The 26,462-nt window shown below is 35.5% G+C and overlaps 1 protein-coding gene across 4 annotated transcripts in view; it reads left to right on the top strand.

Moving 5' to 3' along the window:
• Positions 1–25,634, top strand: part of TRPS1 (transcriptional repressor GATA binding 1) — a 259,458-nt gene extending 233,824 nt beyond the window's left edge. For all 4 annotated transcript variants that reach the window (XM_055349806.2, XM_055349805.2, XM_055349807.2 and 1 more), the window contains 2 exons: positions 18,832–18,954; positions 22,190–25,634. In XM_055349806.2, the coding sequence (XP_055205781.1) occupies positions 18,832–18,954; positions 22,190–23,251 (1,185 nt within the window). In that variant the 3' untranslated portion in view covers positions 23,252–25,634. The remainder of the gene's footprint in view (positions 1–18,831; positions 18,955–22,189) is intronic.
• Positions 25,635–26,462: the final 828 nt, after the last annotated feature.

Raw genomic sequence — 26,462 nt, 5'->3', positions numbered from 1 at the left:
TTCCTCATAGTGTGGCTTTTGTAAAAAACTAGAAGAAAATGTCCTGGATTGATTTTGTCAAAACAGTTACATGAGAAGTGTAGATAATGATGGACTCTTTCAAGGATTATTCAAACCAAAGTAAATACTAGATGGCACGGATGGACTACTCAAATGTGGTCAGCAGTACTATCCGATGCTCTACTTATAAAAGACTCCTCTTTTGGACAGATAACTTGTAGAAGACTGAAAAAAAATATGTATACGTCTGTATCTATGAAATGTATTGATTTTTTTTTTATTTTTTACTGCTTGACTTCTGGTACCATTCCTTTATTTTGTCTTAAGAATCTACACCCCTTCATTTTTAGTTCATCTAGTTCAGGTGAAGCTGATTTTGCCCTAGATTCAAAGCCAAATTGTGTGCCTTACATTCTTGTTACTCAAACTGGGAGCTTACTAGACATGCCAGATCTCAGATCCTATCCCAGATCAATAAATAAAAATCTGCATTTTGACAAGATCCCAGGGTAATTTGTAATACAGATTAGAGTTTGAGAAACTTAGCGAAGTGCAGTGGTACACGCCCATAGTCCAGCTACTCAGGAAGCTGAGGCAGGAGGATCTCTTGAGACCAGGAGTTCAAGGCTAGCCTGGGCAGCACAGAAGACTCCTGTCTCTAAAATAATAATAATAAGTTTTAGAAACTGCTGTACACCAGAGCCAGTGTGGGAATTCTATTCACCTGGCCATGGTGAGGCAGGGACATGACCCAGGTTTGCCCAACAAGACCCTATTTGAGGACATTGGTTTCACCTCTCAAGAAAGTGCACTTAGTATTTTCCACGTGACTTGTTTAAAAGAGCATAAAATACTAGATATGTGGCCATTTTACCATCTGGGCCTGTCTAACTGAGACTGGGGTCTGTGTAGAGGAAGCATATTCCAGAGGAAGAAAAATGGTGCTCTCAGGGTATCACTTGAATCCTGGCCAAAATATGCCTAAAGTCAGAGTTTTTCCCAGATTTTCAGTTGCATGAGTCAGAAGATTTCCTTCATAGTCGTACAATGTGAGTTGTATTTTCTGCCACAAACAACTGAAGAAAAATAAAAGATAGAGTTATGAGTAATGATTAAAGGCTTATTTGAGTCTCACCACCTATTTGCATGGGCTCCTTAGCTGAATGTGTGTGTGTGTGTGTGTGTGTGTGTGTGTGTGTGTGTGTGTGTGTAATTTCTCATTTGTTGTAGCATTTAGAAGTATAAGAATCAAAAAAATCCTAGTATTGAGACATGTCTGCTTTCTTGCATCGTTCTCTTAATTGCTTCATGTATATTTACCTTACTTCCCCTCAAAATTATAAACACTTCAAAGGCACTGGACTTTTCTTCCATGAGGCGATAATTTAAAGTAATAAGACGTTTATAAATAAACATACCAGAACTTATATCAAGTGAGTGTAGATTTTCAAAACCACCACCTGAGGAAACTGCTAATTTATTCTGGTTTTGCTGACTTTGGAAAGAACATTGTAGTAACTCTCTAGAATAATGATCAGCACTAGTTTCTAAGCCCTGAGATCACACCAGTGCTTTGTTAGTTACATCTGATTTTTACTTAAAGTAACACTACAGGGAATCAACTGAACCCAGTCAGATCACTTCAATTCCCATGAACCAGCCCACCCTGAGTCCCCTGTGGATCCTGCCAGCCCCGAGTACCCCACCTCTTCCCTGAGGACCTCGTGGGAACTGCTGCCATCCAGCAGTAAAGGGATAGCATGTGCCTCATGGGGAGTCTTTAGAATCCTCTTCCTTCACTGCAGCCAGCACTGGTTCTGATTTCGATCAGTCACTCATGCCATATTAATGGTCATATATTTCATTATCACCCTTGGGTGCTACCAAGTTTGTTCTGCCACCTTATTCATCAACATTACTCTGATTAAGTTTGCCTCTTTCCAGAAATGCGATTGACATCCAGGAAAGTAGATCTTCTATTACTGTGAGAACTTCAGTAGCTAGCTAGCTAGATAGGTCAATAAATTGATTGATGGAGAATACAATAACTATTCTGAATATAAACCGCTGAGAAGCTTTAGAAGTAGAAATGTAAGTATAAACTCAGAGGCCTTGTCATCTTTGTTTAATAGAAACTGATTAGCACTTGTATTAAATGCTGTTAATAGATCAATAATTTATAATAAATAAGTAAATAAGAGCACATTTCTTATGTTCTTCGATGTGTTATAGTGATGAAAGGTTTTGGATTTTGTGGGAAGCAGACTCTTTTCCTAAGAGAGAAGAGGAGGCAGAGTTTATAAGTAAGGTAGTAAATCCCTAAAGGATAAAACTCTTCCTTATTGATTAAATATCAGGCATTTGGGTTATAAGTTTATTCCTTTCCTGTCTGCTACCTTTACAAGCCAAGAACATTTCAACAGGTTACAAGCATTCAAAGAAATAAAGGGGCAGAGAATGCTATGCATTTGTTGCTACGGAAAATCTAAATCAACTTAGAAGGCAGCTAAAAGAAACCAATGTTTATGGCTAGGACCAAAATGCATTTTAACTGTAATTCCAAGGGCGAATCACACCAATATTGCCAAGTTAAAAATGACTGTTTCTCTAATAAAAAAAGGAATTCCAATCATTTAAACCATGAACTCAATTATATTTTCTGAATATTGATTTTAATCAATTTTATGAACCTTAAGTGATAAAGGTAACTTTTTACAAAATGTAAGGATATTGCTGTTGTTACAGTAATTTGGTATGAATGATGCTGTTAGACTATTAAAGTAAAGCCTCTTTGCTAATATTCAGGGATTATGTTACAATAACATATTGCATAGCACAATAAAGTTAATAGCATGGATCAACTTCCAGAAGTCTCTCTGCTTTAAATGAATATTGTTTTCAGAATGTATTTGTTTTGAAATACGAATTTCAGATCTATAAATATAAGGCCAAGTATTTTAATAATTGTTATTATATCTCAGACTACCAATAGATGTTACATTCTACGTAAAATATTTGTCTAACTTTTGTATTAAGTCAAACCATTTGTAATCACCTATGTAAAATACATGTTTATGTATATACATACACACAAAGGTAAGTCTGAATGGATGTCCCTGGGCTTAATTATCATGCAGCGTATGGGCCTTTTGCATATTCACTTATTAACAGCAGTAGAAAGCTTAGTGTGATACAATAACCATTTTTAAATAATCCTAAATCTACTCAGGGTGAAAAGATTCTGACAGCAGGCGCTTTAAACAGCTGCCCTGAGCAAAATAGACACTGCTTTCTTTTAAAGTTGAAAAGGAGAAAGGTAACAATTATCCCAGAGACACTGGAAACAAAGTTGTCTGATTTTTCCCTGGCAAATGCCTCCACCTCTTGTAAAAAGAACAGTGTATTTGAGATGTTGGAAAATGGTGGACCCATCAGAAGCAGTCATCAGATAAACAGATAATTAATGTATTAAGAGTGTAATTGAAATTAACAATGGCTTTCATATGTACGTTTAGTACTGTGCTACAATTTATTACTTGTCTGAAGTACTTTCTTGCATTATAAGTCAAGAAGCCTTGTGGAGCCAAAGTAGGATAATAACAATTAAACATAACTACGTCTACAAGATTAAACTTGATACTGAATTGAGTAGCGGTAGAAATCATGACTTAAACATTTGTTTTCTCCCTTTGTACTTCATTTATAAATTCAGTACTGCTTTTACCATTAAGAGAGAATTCTGAATAAAACCATAATTCAGATTAAATCAAACTAAATATTATTTAGTTGCAATACTAAATATTATCTATTTATCTAAAGATATTTTTAGGATATATTAAAATTCCCAATATGCCTGCAAGTTTTTGTGTTCTGTAAGAAACTTAGAGAATTTTTCCCTTGAAATTGACTATCTTAATCCTGATTTATGTTTTTTTTCAAAAGTAAAAACCTGGAAAGGGCCTTACTAACAGGCCGAACATTTTGCAGTTTCCAATGGGTATATAATGGCATCCACTCTGTGATTGGGAGTTTAAAAATCAGAACATTCAAATGTTCTGATCCCGATTGCTTTCCCATTTGAATAATCATACCTCTTTATATTAACAAACCTTATGGTGATATTTTCAAATTCTTTCTATATCACTTCTTAACTGGCCACAAATGTTTGTAATACTTGAGTGTCTTCTCTGAGTTTCAAAATGACTTGCTCAGATAGGAACTCACATTATTTTTCCATTTCTGATTCCTCCCTTCCCCCACTTTTACCAAAGAATACACATGCGTTAGTAAATTCAGCCTATTTTCATCATTAAGAAAAAAAAAAGTCAAGTTGAAGAAAGAATAGCACAGCTGTTCACAATGTCATATCTTATAAAATAAATCTATTAGGAAGGTCAAATCCTGAAAGAGGTCAAGTTAATGAGATAAGTGGAGTAATTTGGTCATTTTCTGAAATTTGTAAACTTACACAAATCTATTTTTTTATCCTGCACTATATTTTTATCCTGCACTAGATTGACTAACTAAACGTCTGCTAATGGTGATTTTCTACTTCTTTAAAAGTTATTACTTTTATATAGTAGGCACACTTTTCTGTACCTAAATGTTTTTAATGTGAATTGAGTTCAATGTTAGTTTGATACTAATCAGTCCATTCTGTTTATTTTTGAATTACTGCTTTCATTTGGAATGCATTTAAAAAATAAATTTTAAAAAATACAAATATAAATAAAAATTATATGTCTGTATTCACACACACATTTTGTGTATGTGTGTATATGTACACAAGTTAATTAAATAAAATTGTGGACTTTTAAATAAAATTATAGATCAAATAAATTCTAGACAATTGGTGGAAAGAGGATGGCCTACGTCAGATCTAGCCACTTAACATTTACTTCAGAGAGTACAAACATTTTGAAGCATGTAGTATCTGCACGTGTTTTAAAATTATGCATAAATTAATTCTTCGTTAAATCCTACTGCTGGGTCCTTAAGTTTCATTAATTTACTGATTCTGCCATTATATTTTTATATTTATTTTATTTACAGAAAAAATTATCTTTTAAGTCAGATATAACTCCTTATCTTGGGAGAGAAGTATGACTTCCATTTTTTTCAAGTTGACATTTTAAAAGATAAGAGCATTAGCCTCTGAATTTTTTAAATATATTAAACTAGAGGACCTTGAAGCTACTTTTTTTGAAAAGCTAAGGAATATGTGTGTATATGCTTATACATATTATAAATGTATGTTTGTGTGTGTATTAACTATAAATGCATGCATATATATTTTTTAAAGTAGCCAATGTTAGTCAAATTCCAAATGGAATAAAATTTATGGATATAAATGTGCAGCTACCACCCAAAATTTGCTCAAAATTAGCAAAGTTTCTATGTATGGGTCTGTATAAACCCAAGTGAGTCAAATTTATTTATAATCTAGGAATCAAATATCTATTTTTATATTTTGTGCGTGTAATCTATGTGGCTACACTATATGAAAGAAGAAAGCTACCTGCAGCTAGAAATGAGTAATAAAACATGCATGAGGGAATGTGATCTACAATGTGTTCCTTTATGTTCTAGAAAGGACCCTGATTTCCTTCCTCAAATTTCAACTTAGTTTTTGTGTGAGAAATAATGTATCTTTAAAATGGAGGAAGTCACCACCAGAGTTATGTAATGTAATCCTTAAAGATCTTTTAGAATGCAGTCAAAAGGAGAGAATAGGAAAGAGAGAGAGGAGAGATGTATTCATATATTTTTAAATGTGTCATTGATGTAATAAACTCTTTAAAAGACAGTTTCTTATATAAGGGAGTTTTAGGGTCACCATTAATACATTTTTTCATGTTGTAAAAATAAATGTGAGGCGCTTTGTATAAGTTTTGTGCAGGTGCACATTAACATAGATATTGAGTTATATACTTGTATATAAGTGCCAAAAGTGTATTCAGTTTTCAATATCTTTAAAATCTAATATCTATTGAATTATTCAATCTCTTCTGAAATTAAGAGAGAAAGGAGAAATTTAATGATCTCTGAATGCCTCATATATGTCAGACATGACATTCCATAGTCTCACATACATAATTATGTTTATGTTAATTGAGTATGTATGTGAATTGAGAGAACTCCAACATAGTAATAAAAATAAATTGGCAATAAAAATTAATCATAAGTTATCAGTGTCTTATTTTCCTCCTACTAAAGTAAATAATTATAAGGCTGACATTTACAGCACTCTCCTAGGTACTCTATTGCTTCATTTTTTTTCAGTTTTTTAATATAAAATTAACATATAACCCATTATATTTATTCTCCACTATGTAAGAAACTCATGGAATTTCTTGACAACATTGTTGGTGTTTTAATCCCACTTATAAAATATGATATTGCTTTAATGAAAATAAAAACAATTAGTGACGTCTCACTACATGGTAGTGCTGAAAATGATTCCATTTATTCATTTACGTGAGTGTATGTATGTATATATGTTTGTATGTACATGTATATACATAACCAACATATGCCATTTCTACACATTTTGCAAATTGCTCATAAGCTCAGACAAGCAGGGACTGTTCCTTTCCTCTCCTCTCCTGGGCCTAAACATGGCCCAGAATTGATTAATTTTCTTTTGCATTTCACAAAAGTGAAACTGTTTTCAATCTAAGTTCTAGTTTCTGTAACAACGGCTGTCCTTCATATTTCATGAATAAAGGTATGCTTAAAGCGTAATGCTTGTATGTGTACACACACACACACACACACACACACTCCAAAGTGGCAGTAGCATCTCTTCTGCTAGAGGTCAATTCAATTAAGCTATCACCAATTAAATGCCCACTATATGCAATGCACTGATAATATAAAGATTAAAGGAAAAAGTAGGTCCTTCTTCAAGAGCCTCCTTTCCCGAACTGTGTGACTTGCACATGAAAATAATTGGAATCCAGCAGTCTGTCTCCTATACCTATACAGAAAAAGTAGAACTATTTTGTGATTTAAGACAATTCAAGATATGAAAAGCCGAGGCAAAACTAACATTCGAATGCTCCAACAGTTAAGTTTGTACCTTGTCACAAAGTTCCTCTTATGATGAAGAGTAGTTTTGATACATTTGGGGTAAATTTGTAAATGTGAAATAGCAAAGGGTAAGTCACAACTAAGCATTTTTGTTTGCTTTTCATTTTTTGTATGTGTTTTAAATTTCAGCTACACTATGAACCCTTTTTCAAAATATCTTTAAGAGCTTGGTAATTTTTTTCTTTTCTTTTAAAAAATCTATATTACTTCACAATAGGGAGAAATAACATTTCTTTAACACAGATCACTTTAAAAAATAATTGTGGGTAATTTCTTGCTATAATTTATTTACGTCTTTTGCCGAGATTGTGTGACCAATTCAGTGTGTTCATCTAGAGGAAAAATAATGCCAACAGAAAAAGAATATAAACATAAGCCAGGGGAAAATAAAGTTGTTGAAAAGTTAGTGTTATATTTTCAGAGCCCTTCTCATGAAATAAAATCTCACTCACCAGGAGTTTTGTGTCTCAAGTTGGGCTGCCAGGTCTCGGTTTTGGTTTCCTGATATTCTGCTCGATGTACAAAATGTCAAAGTGAGAAACAGCTTTAACTGTTCCTTTTGGTACGGATGACTGAGGGGCACTCTCCAGAATGCTTGATGCGATGAGGTAGTTCTTACTTTGGTATGCGATACAGTGTGATTAATAAACTCCAGATCACAGAGAGAGCCGGGTGCGAGTAAGGCTCGTATGAGTGCAGTTTCCTACCCAAGACAATGTATTACCTTGAGCTAATCTGGTGGTACTGAAGAGAGAATTTTTACGTATGTATACATAACAAAGACAATCACTGCTTTCTTCTTGAGCAGCTGCAGCCAGTCCCACTAATGGACGTGCAAAAGCAAAAACTGGCAGCATAAGGTATGTGTTCGTTTTTACAGATGGTACTGCAGACAAGTTGGTAATTGAAAAGGAAGTCGTGTACGTGAGCTATTTGACGGGGCAGGGAGTAGGGACAGCCTATTATAGGACTTTCCTGTGTAATTGATGGGTGAGTTATTGAAGAAGTAGTTTTCCCTTGAAAGATTTCAGTTATTACAAAATTACATCATTATTGTTAAGGAAATTCATAATTCCACTTTGTCTTTTAAAAATCATGTTATTAAAACTTTAGAAATCAGCTCAGTTTCCCTGCCTGCACAGTACCTCTATCATGAAATTATCTGCTCGTGGTCGGTTTCACCAATAGTGGTCACAGAGCTCTTATTTAAAGACAAATCTTTCATTTGAATAATGACATAACATTAAGTGCTTGTTTTAATCATTGGAAAGGTGTCCGTAAATACCTATGATTTTACCTGTCCTGAGGACATACAAAATTGAATTAAATGAGAGAGAATATTTTTAATGATTTATAGTGTCAAAAATAAATGAAATTCAGGTTCATTTTTTTTTAGTCTCCCACTGCCCCATTCCCCGTGTTTCTAAAAGTCAGACAGAATTGCGTGGTCCCAGAGGTATTCCTGAGATAGTCTGTGAAGTATTTAATCCAAATTGCATATTTGGTGTCAGGGTCTTTTTGTGGACACATTCATAGTTTATTATTAACTCTTTTAACTGTTTTGAACCTCTGTATATTTAACTCAGGTATTCCCATATGTTTTTGTTGTTTACATTAAAATAAGCAGTGGTTGCCATCTTTCTGCTGAGCAGACTCAAGGCTGTGTTTTAACATCTGACTTGTACTGAATACTCTCAACTGGATAGCCTATAAAAAATGTTTAGAGTTAGGAGTATTTTTGTCATTACTCTTCTGTGATGAAATGCAAAAGTATATCACATATGAGAAGTATAATAGTAAACTTCATAGATAGATGAAGAACATGAAGTTTTATATATAATAGTGGGGGAGTTTTTAAGCAGACATTATTTAAAATATTTTTATATTATCTGATTATTGAGGAATTTGGTAAAATAACCTCATCTTTCAGAACTGCCAGTAATTTATCTTGAATAAAAATGATACCAAATATCACAAAAGGTCTCTGTCTTGGAACATACACATGTATAAAAGAAATCTAGTAAATTGTTACCTGAACATGTGTGTTTACAGAGCATGTCAAAACCCCAGCACCATTTTTCTTGCCCCAACTCTAGCCAAGTCTTCTGCAAAAGCAAAGAGAGACTTTCATTCGCAGCTAACCTCCCATGTAGCAGGCGCTATGAGAGGCTAAGTCAGTGGTGTCACCAACTTCTGCTTTTAAGCAGCGGCCTGTTTCACACACTTTTTTAATTTTTTTTGACACAGCAGGATCAAAACACATGTACTGCACCCCTCCCCCTTCCCCAGCACTGCCCCCTCCATCAGCCAAGTGCTCTGTTCCTCTGGCTATGACTGTGTCTGTCGACCTCAAAACAGCTCGTTGCCATATCTGGTGAAGGATGACTCATTTCTTTCTGGTACCTCAAAACTTGCATAATTTCAATCAGCTGTTATTGGGTGGTTTGAAGAGATAAGCGTTCTTTAAGGCCAGGATATGGTGAAATATTTTTGGTAAAAATTCCCCAATCTCCTCTTTAGTAATAAGGCCTGAAACATGGTTCACTGTGGCTTTGAAGTGAGGGCAACCTGGGTTTATATCTTAGCCCTACTATTCAGCAGTTGCAAATTGCTTCTAAGCCTCAGTTTTCTCATCTATAAAGTGGAGGGAATAATAATAATAATGATAATAATACTTGCCTCTTAGGATCATTTTGAGGATATCAGATAATGAGACTAGGCCTATCGTATGTTATCCTACAAACATATGTACAATGATGATTATTTAAAAAGGGACAAAGATAGTCAAACAAGAGGATTCTATTAAATACTTGATTCAAAAATTCTTTTTTATTTAATTAATTTTCTATTTATCTATTTTAGAGACAGTGTCTCGCTCTGTCGCCCAGGCTGGAGTACAGTGACATGATTATAGCTCACTACAGTCTAGAACCCCTGGGCTCAAACCATCCTCTCTCCTCAGCCTCCAGAGTAGCTCAGATTATAGATGCATACCACCACACCCAACTAATTTTTTTTTTTTAACTTTTTGTAGAGACACGTTCTTGCTGTGTTTGCCCTGGTTGATCTCAAGCTCCTAGCCTCAAGCAATCCTCCCACCTTGACCTCCCAAAGCACTGGGATTACAGGCATGAGCTACCACGCCTGGCCAAAAATGCTTTTTAGAATATGATCCTGTCTTATTGCCTAGACTTAGAGACCAGAATGTGTTTTTTTGATGCTAGATAAGTGAAAGAACTATTGTCAGTTTCGTACTTCATCAATAAAAGGAGAGTAATAGTAATTAGTAATTCACCGTAAATCTAAACTGGGATAATATGTGTTAGGAGTTCTTAACCTTGGGATCTGGATCAGTCGGCACTCAAATCCACAGGAAATCTTTGGATACATTTTGTGAGGGACATGCTTTTGACCATGTTAAAGTTATTTGTAAAATATTTTACATTTTATTTTTTTCTGGAGAGTGTCATACATTTCACCAAAAGATTGTATGATCCCCGAGAGTGTGAGAAACCATCGAGGAACCACTGAATTGTATATAGCTGCCTCGAGGGTGGCAACACTTCATAAACCAGTTATTATGTTAGATACTATGAAAAGAATTATTGATTTTTTTTCTGTTTTTTTCCAAAATAACCATTATATATTATAAATTTAAAAATATATCATTACATATTATAAATTATAATATGTCATTATATATTATAAAGGCAACCCTAAAAAGGTGTAATACATGAAATATTAATAACTGTATCTGACTCTCTAATTAAATGCCTAGAAGCTGAGACTTTTGGCTTTTAGAACTTTTCTAGAAAGGTCTTCATCGCTGATATTTTTATTTTTAGAATATGAACCTATCCCAGAATAAATCTGCTTATTAAATATATTATATAAATAAAATATGCAACAAATTTATTAGAAGCATCAACTCTTGTGCTGTCACACTGAAGTTTAAGAGGTGCTAAAATTGTTTAACTGTGCCTCCAAAAGGCCTTTTAGTATTTTTTTCCTTCCAGTGTCAGATTTTGGCACTGGCATAGAAGAAAGTCCCTGTAGAGCTACTTTCCAACCATTGTTGTAGCTGAAGGAAGGGTGAAAACAGATACAGGATGGCAAAAATAGAAGCTCTGAGAGACTTGAGTAGTTCTTTTAACAATAATGACTTTCACGTGGAATGAAAAAAAAGACAGTGCAGACATAAATTTTCAACCATATTTTTAGCTGTCCAAATGCGTACTTGCTGTAAAGGCAGAACATTATTACAGAAACAACGTGGTTAGAACTCCAGAAATCTGGGTTTTTCCAATTCTGATTCTATTATGTAATTTCATTATGACACAGGGTGTTTGGTTTGCTCCTTTACCAAATACAGGGTTAGTTACCAAATATGGGGTTAGTTAAAGAAGGGAGATGGGGTCCTCAGATCTGTGTAATAGGTTTTATATCTGTGTGATAAATTTCTAAAACCTTGAGATGTAAAGAATCTGTATGAATAAAGAGTGGGATATACATGGGGAAATAGTGATTTTCTGCTCTTTCACTCTGAGAATCACCAGTTACATCTCAGAAGAGATGGAGCTAATGTGTTTAGCACAGTAGCATTACCTGGATATATTGGGTAGCTCCCTATGTGGCGACATTGTCAGTGGGATAAGTCTTAGGTGCATTCATATCTCAGTGCAAGGTATGATTACTGGAGTATGTATTGCCTCATGTCCTGGAACAAAAACTGTTCTATTGCTCTTACCCAGAGATGCCAGTTTAATTTACACTGGTCTCCATTATCATTGCTGATGTGTTGAGGAAGTGAATTTAATAAGCAGGGTAAACAGGTTTTGTTTCCAAGCTCTATGGTGATTATAAGATGGGTGCTTGGCTGAACCTGATAGAGTCCCTTCAGTTTTTTGGCAAGAAATCTGAGGGCAAAGAGGACTGTTTTAAAGCAGGCAAAGACATGCTGTACAGCCCATTTCAACGGATTCTTCACAATTTTATTTGAAACAAAAGTTGGCCAGGATATTGGTAAACTATTGCTTTCTGTTGGCAGAGTGCTTTCCCTGCTCTTGTTCAATTGTTGGCCAGCCTGTGCTCCTGTTAAGAGTCTGGCTATTAATCTAAAGGTGTTTATTGCAAACCACCATCTATTTTTAAGTTGTTTTAGCTCCTGAATTCAGTATATTCCATAGGGTCTACTGGTGTGTAGTCAACAGGTGGTTAATTCTATTTTGGAGGGGAAGAGGGCAGGGACATGGCCTTCGATGTCTCCTAGTGGCGAATGATAGAGATAAGAACTAAAATAATATTCAACACTTATTGAATTATGGAATATCAACAATTATTGAATATCAACTACATATCTGACAGTCATGAACACATTAAGTCATGTCAACTCCATTGGTAATTAATAGAACAATGTGATTGATAGGACATTATTACTAATGTGGAAATAAGCAAGTATTAATTTGTTTCTGAAGTGACTTAAACTGTTACACATTTTTACAAAGGAGCACAGGAAGTAACCCCTCTGATTATTAGGTAACTTTTAGCCTCTAAATGAGATTTATGAATGGGAAATACTTTGGTATCTTCAGGAAAGTTTCCACGTAATTCACATGATTTCAACTGTCAATGTTCATGAATAATTTCTGTTTGTGTTGCTTTAGCTCCATACTTAATATGTTTTTAGAAGATTCCACTGGAAAATCTGCAAGATTACAGACCATGTTTGTCTCATGCTGTGACCCTGGCTTGTAGCACAGTGCCAGGCACATGGTGGACACACAATAATTACTCCCAGAACTTAATTGAATTAATTTACCACTGAAATTGTATTACTGTGAAATCGTACCAGAAGCTTTGCTCATAACCATCTATGCATTTCGCTAACATGAATGTTGCAAAGACTTTTTGATATAATCAGATAAACACAGAAAATATTTAAAGAGTTAAAAATATTTGAGGTATATTCATACTAACATTATATAAATCAGATTTCAGATTGATTCGATTTAAAATGGCTAAGATATAAAACCATAAAAAATGCGAGTAAATATTCTGCCTATCAGGGCTTGTTATGTAATTACATGGTTTCAGTATGGTTCTTATTCATAGAAAATTATTGTAAAAGATCATTTCTTCACAAATTCCTTCACCAATGGAAACCTTTAATATCTTGAAGATGAATATCCATGTCTGTAAATGTTAAGCCACTTTAATAAATCATTCAATCAAATTTACTTCATATTAATCAGATGAAATCAGTTCCTTTTCAAAATTTGGAGATTTGGAAACCTTAAAATTTTTATATCTGGCTGGTCTTCAAATAATAAAATAAAATAAGGAATATAAACAGCTGAACCAATTTAAAATTTAAAAAAAATGTCTTAAGTCATATCTGGGTTTCCTAACATGTATGCCAAGGCTCAGCTATTTATCAATGTTATATAGCTGACTGAAGATTTAAGTCTCCCAAAAGCAAAACTTAAATTGGAAACTTAGAGAAAATTTCAACTATTGTAACCCGCATGTTGGTGTTAGCTGTGAAGCTAAAGACAAAAGGTGTTGTGTTTTTGTTTGTTTGTTTGTTTGTTTTAAATACTTAGTCATTATACTTATTGGTTTACTCTAAAGGGGAGGAAAAAATTACACTGGATTTAAAGGGTATTCATATTAAAAGTTAGGTATGTCATTTTCTGTATCTATTTGGATGATTGTTCAGATCCATCACCTACACTGCTGCTGTGAAAAATCAGTATTGTGGCTATAATATTTGAAATACCGAAAGGGATCAAGTGCTCAAAAGACAGGCCAGTTATCACTGAAAAGCATTTGCCAGGCAATCACTGGCTTCGAAACTCCTTGCAGTTAACTGTTTGTACCATTATTCATCCTTTTTCACTTAGGAAATTACCAGACAACGGAAATGGCCTGGAGACAACACACATGCAACCTAAATTTTACTGCTCAAAGCATTAAAAGAAAAGCAAACAATCATTTTCTCGAATTGTTGATTCCATAATTTTTTCTGTAGAAATTTTTAGTTGAGCTGCCTCATGTAGATTTGGGTTTTCAGCCAATCCTCCTTCACTCTTGCCCTCTGTTCAAACCACGTGGATGTGGAAGGTGAACTTAGAGAAGTTCGGGGCAGAGATTGCAGCTACTCTTTGCGGCTTTACATGTGTGAGTGAGCAGTCTTCCCTCAGTCTGAGAGGAGAGAAAGTTTTGTGCTATATATGCCCCTCAGGAATGCCAACTGGTGTTATCGACTAGCTACTTATTCCTATCCTTTTTCCCTCCCAGCACTGATCTTATCCATATGACCCATAATTCTTCCCTCTCAGGCACGAGGTGATGGAGGTACAAATTATTATCTCTTAAGACAGCTTGTGGGAAAAGGAGAAATTTATTATTTAAACATAAACAGACACAGATAGAACCATCAGCAATTTGTGACTGTAATGTTAGAGATAAAAGACAGCTGCCCCCAGCACCTAGCAAGTACCTGGCATCAGCTCCTCCTCAAAAATACATGTGGGGCTGGGTGCGGTGGCTCACGCCTGTAATCCCAGCACTTTGGGAGGCAGAGGCCGGTGGATCACCTGAGGTCAGGAGTTGGAGACCAGGCTGGTCAACATGGTGAAACCCGACCCCACTAAAAATACAAAAATTAGCCAGGCATGGTGGCGGGTGTCTGTAATCCCCGCTACTCTGGAAGCTGAGACAAGAGAATCACTTGAACCCGGGAGGCGGAGGTGGCAGTGGGCCGAGATCGCGCCACTGCCCTCCAGCCTGGGCAACAGAGCAACGCTCCATCTCAAAAAAAAAAAAAAAAAAAAAGTGTGGAAAGTAGGAGTGGACAATGAATTTTCTTGATTGTGTCTTCTACATCATCAACCGTCTCTGCCCAACTCCAGATTAATTTGTCAGCCTGAATGGACGACATTTAAAAGGGATTTTAAAAAAACAAACACTACTTTTTTTCCTAAAATATTTTTTTTTCTAAAAATAACGATAGAAATAGCAGGCAGGATTATTTTCAACTTTCTTAATGTTTAGCCTAACAGAGCACTGTCCTAGGTGCTTATTCCTTAGAATGTTCAGTGACGATTAGGAAATAGGATTTCTGTCCTTAATAGGCTTACTGCAAAGGAGAGTGACAAAGTATTTTAAAACTGCCATGCAGGATAAAGTATGAATGAAATAAGATCGTTAGTGCTTTTCTTTTTCTTTAAGTTAAAGCCAAGCTTTGTTTTTGAAAATAGGGCACAGGAGGCTTCTACTCTGCGTTCCTTTGGTAACAGGCTGCTTCCCTGTCCTTGATTGGGCTAAGGATGTTGATAACTTCAAAGGAAATCCCTTACTGTGTCCTGCCAGGTTACATTGTACACAGTGTGACCAGGTCAGGGCTCGCATCTGTATGGTGTTTTAGAAAGATGTGGTTCTGTAGTGACACAGCTCAGGACACTACCCACTTCTCCACCTTCTCTGCTACTTCCAGAAATTTTAATTGCACCAAAAATAAGGTTCGACTAGGCTTACCAAAGTACTAAATTTGTTTAGATGGGAGGTAACTTCATGTGTGAAAGAATTTCTCACCTACCTCCCACTCTCCACCCCCATGCAAGCTTGCTCCTATTGAATTCTAGGTGCGAACACCTAGATATTTCACTCTGACTCAACTTTCCATTCTCATATTTGATAAGATTGGTATGAAAGAAACACATTGAACAATATCCAACCATATGCTTTAAGCATCTCTCAAATATTCAATAACAAGATTCAAGGGCTGAAAACTAACAAAATATTTTTCTCATACAAAAGAAATCACAGTTGAATCCTCTTGGCAAATAGGATTTGAGCACTTACTACATCCCTGGCACTGTTTTAATTGCATCTATTAATCTACATAAGAATCACAGTAGCGGGGCATGGTGGCTTACGCCTGTAATCCCAGCACTTTGGGAGGCCGAGGCAGGCAGATCACTTGAGATTGGGAGTTTGAGACCAGCCTGACCAACATAGAGAAACCCCATCTCTACTAAAAAATACAAAATTAGTTGGGCGTGGTGGCGCATGCCTGTAATCCCAGCTACTCGGGAGGCTGAGGCAGGAGAATTGCTTGAACCCGGGAGGTGGAGGTTGCAGTGAGCCAAGATCGTGCCATTGCACTCCAGCATGGGTGAGTGAGACTCTGTCTCAAAAAGAAAAAAGAATCACAGTAGCTCACACTGTAAAGATCAGAGAACTTTAAGCATTGAAAGATTAAGTGACTTGCCCAGTGTTGTACCTGGCAAATGACAGAGACAGGTTTTGAATATCAGTGTTCTGGCACCTAAATCTGATTATTAACCTCCAAGCTCTACTGACTCTGAATAAGTGTATTCAAAGTACTCCTGATATATTTAAAATGTGATATGGTTCACCTAAAATATAGCAAACTATATTGGAGTCTAAGTGCTCCTTTTAAAGCAAGCTATGCTTTTGGAAACTAGTGCTGTAATTTCAGGATTTTCCCTCTAACTAATGAAAGGCATTTTCTTTGCAAGAGAATTAAGCACCAAATTGTGCAAGGCTTGAAACACTCACTGAAATCAGGATTACACCCACTTTGGCATGGTGTGTCAAGCACCCAGGGCATAAGGAAAGAACAGCAGGCTGGAGTGAATGGTTACACATTCACATTTGAGCCTCAGCCATATATGTGGGTTAGTTTCCAAATGGACATTTACATTGCCCTTGTGTGGATCAAGTTGGTGTTTATTTGCAAACATGTTATTTAGATCTAGGAAAATGACAGGATAGCCCCAGGAAAGTTTCACAATTATAACCTAACTAGGCTCCCAGCTTACTTTGCACAAAGGGAGTCCCCAAAATGTTTGATAAACACAACTTCTAATAGTTCATTGATTTTGGGGGAAGCAGCAGTCCACTTTTGCAGTAGGCCTTCACTGGGACTTGCAGACTGACACCCAACATTTGCTATTGCTGTTATTGAGACTTAGAAACTCATGATACATTCCTGGTCCAGAGTCGGGTGGGGGGAAGTAGAAAAAGGGGAGCCAGAGATTATCTTTGGAAATCTAGTTTTTATTACATCACCTAAAGTAGCACAACCTGCTACACTAATGAAATCGTGTTCTTGGTTTAAAAGGGCGATTGTTAGCCTGACTTTGTGCTCACTAAAAACATTCCCCCAATCTTGTTAAGTTATTGCTCTCATTTCAGATTTTTATGGCTGTGCAGCTTACCAGCCCTCGTTTCTTTACGTTTCATTCATTTTCCTTGTATTGATGATTAATGGAGGATGTCGAATGTTAGAATGAGCAGGCATCAGCAATTGCAAGATCATAATTAGTTTAGCTGACGAGGGCCTCTGATAGCACTTGCATCTGGATGGAAAAATTACCCTATAGGGAACTGGCTGCTCACCAGGTCTTTTTAGTGATACATTGTGAAACACCCGATGAATCAAATGCCCTTTCAATGCCAAGAAAGTGTTCCAGTCTTGAAGCCAAAATTATGTCTGCAGAAAGCTTTCCATTTGAAATGTATCAGAGTACAATTATAACCATTGTATTTTCTTGGCAGGGATACCACTCTTCTACAGTATGGACTTGAGTTAAATAAATTGCCTAAATTTTATGAATCCCTGAAATTTTGACTTATGGCACATGTAATATTTAATTTATAATAAAATTAGGTTCCAGCAAGACTTTTTCCACTCCTTATCTAACACGCATATTTTATCATTAAAGGCTTTGCTTCCTAGAGAAAGGAGAGCTGAACTGCAATTCAGGCTGTCTTTTTTTTTCTTTTTTTTTTTCAGCAAGAGAATTCCATTTCCTGCCTGTTAGTATTTGTGCCTACAAACAGCCTGACTTTTGTTTAAGTGAGAAGTTTAATGGAATCATTACTTGATAGCAAGAATGGAACAAGCAGTACTAATTATCTAGTTTTAAATATTCTTAGGTTATTTTGAACCTGTTGATTACAAAACTCAGGCCGCTAGAATCAATTTGTATTTGGAAACCCTTGTGATTTCCAAGTCTAAGTCAAATAAAATAAATAAATAGCCATTGAAGGGTCTATGTTGCCTAACTTAAGTGGGCACCTCATAAGGGTTCTCATTAGTAATACTGTACTTTTAATTGGCTGAAGTTTCTACAAACCCTCTCACGTTTGAGGAATAGAGGAATCTTTCAGATTTTACAATTGCAAACGAAAGACCAGAATTGAGTGTCTTATATTCTCGTAATACTTACGTTACATGAATGACATACAAAAACACACAAATCAAGTTTAATTTTAAATGATTTACATTTATTCCAAACTTGACTATATTTTAAAGCTCAGGTAGCATGTGCTCCTCCTTTCCAAAGTGTATTAAACGTATTGCCATGTTCTGTCTTTTTGACGTATGTTTTGACACTTTTAAAAGGTATATTTTAGGGTTCAGCATTTAGGAGCCATCATTAAAGCCATAAAACCCAAAGTTCAAAAAGTTAAAGCTGTTTCTGTGAAAAGCCTTTGGTGTTCCACACACCTCATCCATCACTGTAGGGTTAATTATAATGAAAATCAGTGGTGCCTATTAAACACAATTGAACCTGACCTCATTATGGGCAGTGTGGTTTTATACTGTCATTGTTGCTAGTTTAAAGACAAAACTCCTGGGTTGATTTGGTCTAACTCCACTGATCATGTGACTCACCTCTGACCTTGGTTTTTTTCCCGTTTCAGAGGCGTAGAGGCTCCGGTGTTTTTTGTGCCAATTGCCTGACCACAAAGACCTCTCTCTGGCGAAAGAATGCAAATGGCGGATATGTATGCAACGCGTGTGGCCTCTACCAGAAGCTTCACTCGGTAAGAACTTGTTCCACTCTTTCAGGAAAAGCTTTATAAAGCAGTGTTGGCCTGGTCTGTGGTGTGATAAGTCCCGTTCCCTGGCTTGCAGTGCCTGCCCCCGCAGGGTTGTTTAATACAGTCACTTTGAGTGCACATGTGATTTATGGTGAAGGGGGCTTAGATGTGATGGGGAGATAGGTTTGAGGTCATTAGTAATGCATTATGCTTCTTTTGATATAAAAGAGGAAAATGATTGATTTCTGGGAACTTCACAGCAGATAGTTGAACTAATGGTTATCAGAATTCAATGAAATTATTTTAGGTAAAAAGAAAATTTTTAGAAGTTTCAGAAATATGCAAAACGTTTTAAAAAATGAAAAAGGACTCGGTCATGTTCAGTATAAAATATAAGTCAGGGAAAGAATTCGTGTTTTCTAGTTTAGCTTCGGAATTCACAAGTGTTATCTTGACCGCTTTAGGGGCTGGAGGGGCACATTCGGAAGGACAGTTCTGAATTGAACTAGGATCAGAGAATATCACATGAATCTCCCCAGGGCCTTCAGTGGGTATTTCAATGAGGTATCTGAAGTTCTGAATAGCACACACACGAGGGTAGAGTAAGGTGCAAAGATACTTTGTCTTTTAAGATCTCCAGCTGGCTTTGGCTCACGGAGGTTCTTTGAATTACTTTTCCTCAAATTTTAGTTAGAATTCTGTAATAAAATTAAAACTCACAAATCCTCCATCTGAATATGGATTTGACTTACTGAAGGATTTTTTTTTTAGTTTAGCAAGTTCATCTGCTGACAAGAGCTGACTTTAAAATAGGCATCCCCCATTTAGTAAACAAAAATTTATTTCCCTGTGCCTTTTTCATTTTGTTTGGCGTTTTACCATAGCTCTTAGCGCAAGCCAGTGAATACATTATGGCTACAGGGAATACACTTTTAGACAAAATGTTCTCGTATATGGACCATTAGAAGCACTCTTTAAAAAATGCATGCTGCTAACAATAGTAATTGGCAGTAAACTGTAAAAACCTTAGTTATTAGCATGTAGCAAGTAGAAAGATTCCACCCCCCACCACATACCAACTTATTTTTTTTAACCTTCACCATTTAAGCACAGCAATAAGTTTCTATTTAATGGGAACTGACATTAATGATTTTAATTGAAGTCTGGCCAATCGTAGGGCAAAAATTAATTAAAATACTGCTCTGCCAGATTATGGTAACTTAACCACTGAGATATAAACTAAACTATTTTCTAAAAATTATTTTAATATTCATCTCTCCAGAGGTAAGATGTTTTCAGTTTTCAGGTTTTTTGAAAAACCATACATTGAAATACATAAAGGTTATGTTCACATTTCATGTCAAAAACTGACACAAAAGTTATGACAGTTTAAAAAAGGAATTTATGCAAATTTCAGGTTTCTTTACAGTGTATAGATTAAATAATGCATATGTTTATAATGCTAATATGAACTCTTTGTAAACCTGGATATTCTGAGCAAAAGAAATGCACATGGCATAACTAAGCTATGTTGCATTTTCTTTCTTAAACTAACAATGAATTGTCAATAACAACTGTGTTATCTTTCTTCACTTGGAAGTATGTTTGTAACAACAGAAATGTTCCAAAAAGGATTTATAGTTGTACTTATTTAAGATATAAGAGGTACTCCCTTTCATTCAAGTGTATCACTTCTAGGAATAATTTACAAATGACACTTATATTTATGTTTTTTAAAATTTATATTATATTTATATTATAACATGTTTATGAATATTTATGTTTATATTTAAAATTTTATAATTTATAAAATTATACATTATATACACATGTGTAATTTATAAAGTTAAATTTATAAATTATATTTATATTTATAGTCATGTTTTATGTGGAAATTATTTTCTGATTTCAGTAATCTTTTCGAAAAATCAGACTTTAGCTCATTTAAAGACTACCCTAAATTTTTAACCTATAAATACGCATTAATTTATCAAACTGATTCCTTTGATTTTATATATCAAAGAGCTCCAACTGCAAGTAAAGTTTTTATTATAGTCTTATCCATGGATTTAAGTCATATTATATAAATACCTGTTGAACATGTCCATAAATACCAATCATGTAACGTTTAAGCTAAACAAAATACTTAAGCTGAATGAAAGTTAGCACTTACTTTAAGTAAAGAGTAGAATGACAGATCAGATATTTAAACCAAAGCTACACATGAATTTAGATTTTCAACACAAAACTAATGCTTCACTATTAACAAGTAAAATCTTACATCACAAATATAAAATATTATTAATGAGAGAGAAGTAGAAATGAGAAGAAAAAAAAATCCCTCTATATTGCTTTGATGACCTGATATCTTTCCTCACAATTCTGTCAGTTTATCTTTGATTATTTATGCTCTGATATTAATATTTTATATCCACATTTGCAATTATTTAGAAGCACGCATGTATTTGTTGCTTAGGTTTCCATAACAAAATACCATAAACTGAGCAGCTTTAAACAGCCGAAATTTATGTTTTCACATTCTGAAGGCTAGAAATCTGAGATCGGGTTCCAGCATAGTTGGATTCTGAGGAGGGCTGTCTTCCTTACTAAGCCACCTTCTATCTGTGCCCTCCCATAGTGGAGAGAGATCTCTTTCTCCTCCTCGTAAGGCCACAGCCCCCATTGGATTAGGACCCCACCCTTACAACCTCATTTAACTTTAATTTCCTACTAAGGACCCTGTCTCCAGATACAGTCACACTGTGGTTTAGGGCTTCAACATATAAACTTATTCTGTCTATAGCAATGTGTAATTTTTCCACTGTTATCAATATGTATCTCCTGTGTTACTCTTATATGCTGGCATTTTAGTGCACAACTCAAAAATTGAAAAAAAATTTCAGAAAAATCACATCTCTTCAAGTGACTTTCTACACAGTTTCATCACTAAATGATGCAATCTCAAAATCTGTTGCATTTGGAAAGGTTATTTTCAAGTAGATTAAAGTTTTCAGTCCCCCCTGCAAAGATGGACATGATTTAATTAGGCTAAAATAGTGCACTTTGGTTACTTCCTCTGATCCTGCTTAGGGCAAAAGGAGGAGATTTAGTAAATCTACAGCAGAAAGCCTATCCCTGCTTTGAACTTAAGCATGGTTTATATTTGTGAGGAATTTTTAATGCATTTTAATGTATTTTTTAATGTTTTCCTTTTATGTATTCTATGTGTTCTCTGCAGACTCCCAGGCCTTTAAACATCATTAAACAAAACAACGGTGAGCAGATTATTAGGAGGAGAACAAGAAAGCGCCTTAACCCAGAGGCACTTCAGGCTGAGCAGCTCAACAAACAGCAGAGGGGCAGCAATGAGGAGCAAGTCAATGGAAGCCCGTTAGAGAGGAGGTCAGAAGATCATCTAACTGAAAGTCACCAGAGAGAAATTCCGCTCCCCAGCCTAAGTAAATACGAAGCCCAGGGTTCATTGACTAAAAGCCATTCTGCTCAGCAGCCAGTCCTGGTCAGCCAAACTCTGGATATTCACAAAAGGATGCAACCTTTGCACATTCAGATAAAAAGTCCTCAGGAAAGTACTGGAGATCCAGGAAATAGTTCATCCGTATCTGAAGGGAAAGGAAGTTCTGAGAGAGGCAGTCCTATAGAAAAGTACATGAGACCTGCGAAACACCCAAATTATTCACCACCAGGCAGCCCTATTGAAAAGTACCAGTACCCACTTTTTGGACTTCCCTTTGTACATAATGACTTCCAGAGTGAAGCTGATTGGCTGCGGTTCTGGAGTAAATATAAGCTCTCCGTTCCTGGGAATCCGCACTACTTGAGTCACGTGCCTGGCCTACCAAATCCTTGCCAAAACTATGTGCCTTATCCCACCTTCAATCTGCCTCCTCATTTTTCAGCTGTTGGATCAGACAATGACATTCCTCTAGATTTGGCGATCAAGCATTCCAGACCTGGGCCAACTGCAAACGGTGCCTCCAAGGAGAAAACGAAGGCACCACCAAATGTAAAAAATGAAGGTCCCTTGAATGTAGTAAAAACAGAGAAAGTTGATAGAAGTACTCAAGATGAACTTTCAACAAAATGTGTGCACTGTGGCATTGTCTTTCTGGATGAAGTGATGTATGCTTTGCATATGAGTTGCCATGGTGACAGTGGACCTTTCCAGTGCAGCATATGCCAGCATCTTTGCACGGACAAATATGACTTCACAACACATATCCAGAGGGGCCTGCATAGGAACAATGCACAAGTGGAAAAACATGGAAAACCTAAAGAGTAAAACCTTAGCACTTAGCACAATTAAATAGAAATAGGTTTTCTTGATGGGAATTCAATAGCTTGTAATGTCTTATGAAGACCTATTAAAAAAATACTTCATAGAGCCTGCCTTATCCAACATGAAATTCCCTTCTTTTATTATTCTTTCTTTTGATGAGTAGGTTACCAAGATTAAAAAGTGAGATAAATGGTCAATGAGAAAGAATGGAAGATGGTAAACAATCACTTTTTAAAACCTGTTAAGTCAAAACCATCTTGGCTAATATGTACTGGGGAAATAATCCATAAGAGATATCACCAGACTAGAATTAATATACTTATAAAGAAAGAGACCAAAACTGTCTAGAATTTGAAAGGGTTTACCTATTATTATACTAAAGCAGTACTGGACTGGCCATTGGACCATTTGTTCCAAAACCCATAAATTGTTGCCTGAATTTATAACTATCATGAAACCCTAGGCAGAGGAGGAGAAATTGAAGGTCCAGGGCAATGAAAGAAAAATGGCGCCCTCTCAATTTAGTCTTCTCTCATTGGCCATGTTTCAGATTTTGACCTAGAAGTGCGAGCTGTGGTTAGGCTTGGTTAGAGTGCAGCAAGAAACATGACAGATGGTGGCACGCTGTTTTTAGCCAGCCCTGCCTGTACATACACATGCACACCCTCCCTGATATTTTTGTCCTTTAGATGTTCAAATACTCAGTAGTCCTTTTGTTTGCGGTTTAGATTCATTTTGTCCACACATGTACCCATTTTAAAAAACAATGTCCTCGATGCTTCTGTAGTGATTTCATTTTAGCCAGGTATTTCTTTCTTGTGTGTGATGAACCAGTATGGATTTGCTTTTCTAAGCCTCCTGTTGGTTACTAATCTCACTTGGCACATTATAACTAAAGGAATCCCCTCAATTCAAAAGCATAGATGGATACAAATGTCAGACCATGGGTTTAATTTGTTTAGAACACATGGCATTTCTTCACAAGGTAACCTGCTGTATTTATTTATTTTCTTTTGGTTAAGTATAATTTCCAAACTTTGTGGTCAGGCAGCGTCTAAGGTTACGTTACCACAGACTGACAGTTGGTATATGTACCAGCCAATCCCTTCATTAAATGTATACAGATTTAGTTAAGTAGCATTAAATAGGATTCTTAGAAGTATGTCCTCATAGAACTTTTAATACTTAAGGCTTTGTAAAAACTATCCATGAAGGGAAAGCTCCTCAGCATAACTGCTCAGGGAAATAGGGCTAAATAACTGAACATTAAATAATTGGTTAAAGGTGCTGTTAGTCGAGCCTCAATGCTTGCTACAAGGATGTATGTACAAGGACTGACTTTAATAATTTGCATTATATTGTCCCAACCAGTAGTTTATTTTTTGCCACGGAGATGTAGAAGATATTACAAGCTACTGGATGCACTGTCAGTTTAACTTATTTCATTAAAGAAGTTGGGAGAACAAATAGGAAAAAAAAAAAACTTATTTTTCTAGTAAATATTAATGTATTACATTTCAAATAATGGTGCCTGACATATTGAATAATTATTTTCTACAGTGTACGTATGCAACAAAGATATTCCATCATGCATTAGAGTCAGTTCTGGCTCTGCCTAGCTGTTTACATTTGCAAATGTAGCAAACAAGGTAATGAAGCAACTATTTCTATTGCAGTAGATATCCTTTTGTGTGTGTGTGTGTGTGCATTAAAGTTGTAAACGGTAACATGAAACAAATGAAAGTTCTTGCTATAATGGTATGGAAAACAAGAAGGAAATGAAAATATTTTTATGCCTACTTAGGAAAAAAAGGGTAGCACTATTCATTCCAAGTACTTTTTTTTTTTTAATTTTTAAGCTCTTAACTCACATTGTTATGCTTAAGATGATAAACATATATCCTCTTTTTATTGCTTTGTCTATGTTTCATATGAAACATTTCAGAAATTATTTTGATAAGTGTTGCTGGAATCTGCAACGCTGATGTTTTTATTGCATTCTGTAGTCGCATTTGCACTCCATTTTTACATTAATTCGCAGTTGCTTTGTATCATTGTTTTGTTTGGGTTTTGTTTCTTTTTCACAGTGCCGGGTCTTTGTTTCTTAAAGTTGGATGGCAGGTAGAGTTCAACCAGTTCGTGACTGTTGTAGCGAATGAAGTTAAAAAAATGTCTTTCTGATGTTGTGTTGTCATTTTCATTCTTGCATTTTTTTGTTTGCATATTAAAAAAAGAGAAAAGAGAAAGCAAGAGACAGAAATCAGGACTAAGTCCTCTGCTTCAGTTTCATTGTTAACGGGCCTTATTCTGATCTCACCTGTTGCGTAGCTCTAATATTCACATAAACTGAAATAAAGAAGTGGAATGAGGAGCTTTGACATTCAAATTATGTGATGTAATTTATCTTCCTTAGGAATTTTGATGGATGCATCTCAAAATGTATAGCCAGACTTGAGAGGTGACAATTAAAGATCTAAAAAAGAGAGGAGATTCCCCCAAACAACAATATTTAATTTTCTTAGTAAAAAGAATAACAGAATGCATCATGGCAATCCTTAAGCAACATTATCTATGTGGACTGCTTAAATCAGCAAAACACCGGAAGTTTGGTTAACTTGGGCAATATGACAAGTATTACTTTTTGGGCAAAACTACTCATTAAGCAATTTCTCTAGTGTGTCGGACACAAATAGGTTCTTTATTTTTGGCATGTATGCCTTTTTATTTTCATTCAATTTTTTTTTTTCTCAGACAGACATAGTAGTAACGACTAGCATTGGAAAATACATATCACTATTCTTGGAATATTTATGGTCATTCTGCTTTTTAGTAGAATATTTTTGGATAGCGTTGACACGATAGATCTTATTCCATACTTCTTTATTATTGATAATTTTATTTTCATTTTTGCTTTCATTATTATACATATTTTGGTGGAGAAGAGGTTGGGCTTTTTTGAAAGAGACAAAAATTTATTATAACACTAAACACTCCTTTTTTGACTTATTAAAGCCTTTATTCCATCTCTCAAGATATATTATAAAATTTATTTTTTTAATTTAAGATTTCTGAATTATTTTATCTTAAATTGTGATTTTAAACGAGCTATTATGGTACGGAACTTTTTTTAATGAGGAATTTCGTGATGATTTAGGAATTTTCTCTTGGAAAAGGCTTCCCCTGTGATGAAAACAATGTGCCAGCTAAAATTGTG

This window comes from Gorilla gorilla, chromosome 7 (genome assembly GCF_029281585.2).
Source record: "Gorilla gorilla gorilla isolate KB3781 chromosome 7, NHGRI_mGorGor1-v2.1_pri, whole genome shotgun sequence".
NCBI lineage: Eukaryota > Metazoa > Chordata > Mammalia > Primates > Hominidae > Gorilla > Gorilla gorilla.
This window is presented reverse-complemented; position numbering and strand designations above follow the sequence as displayed.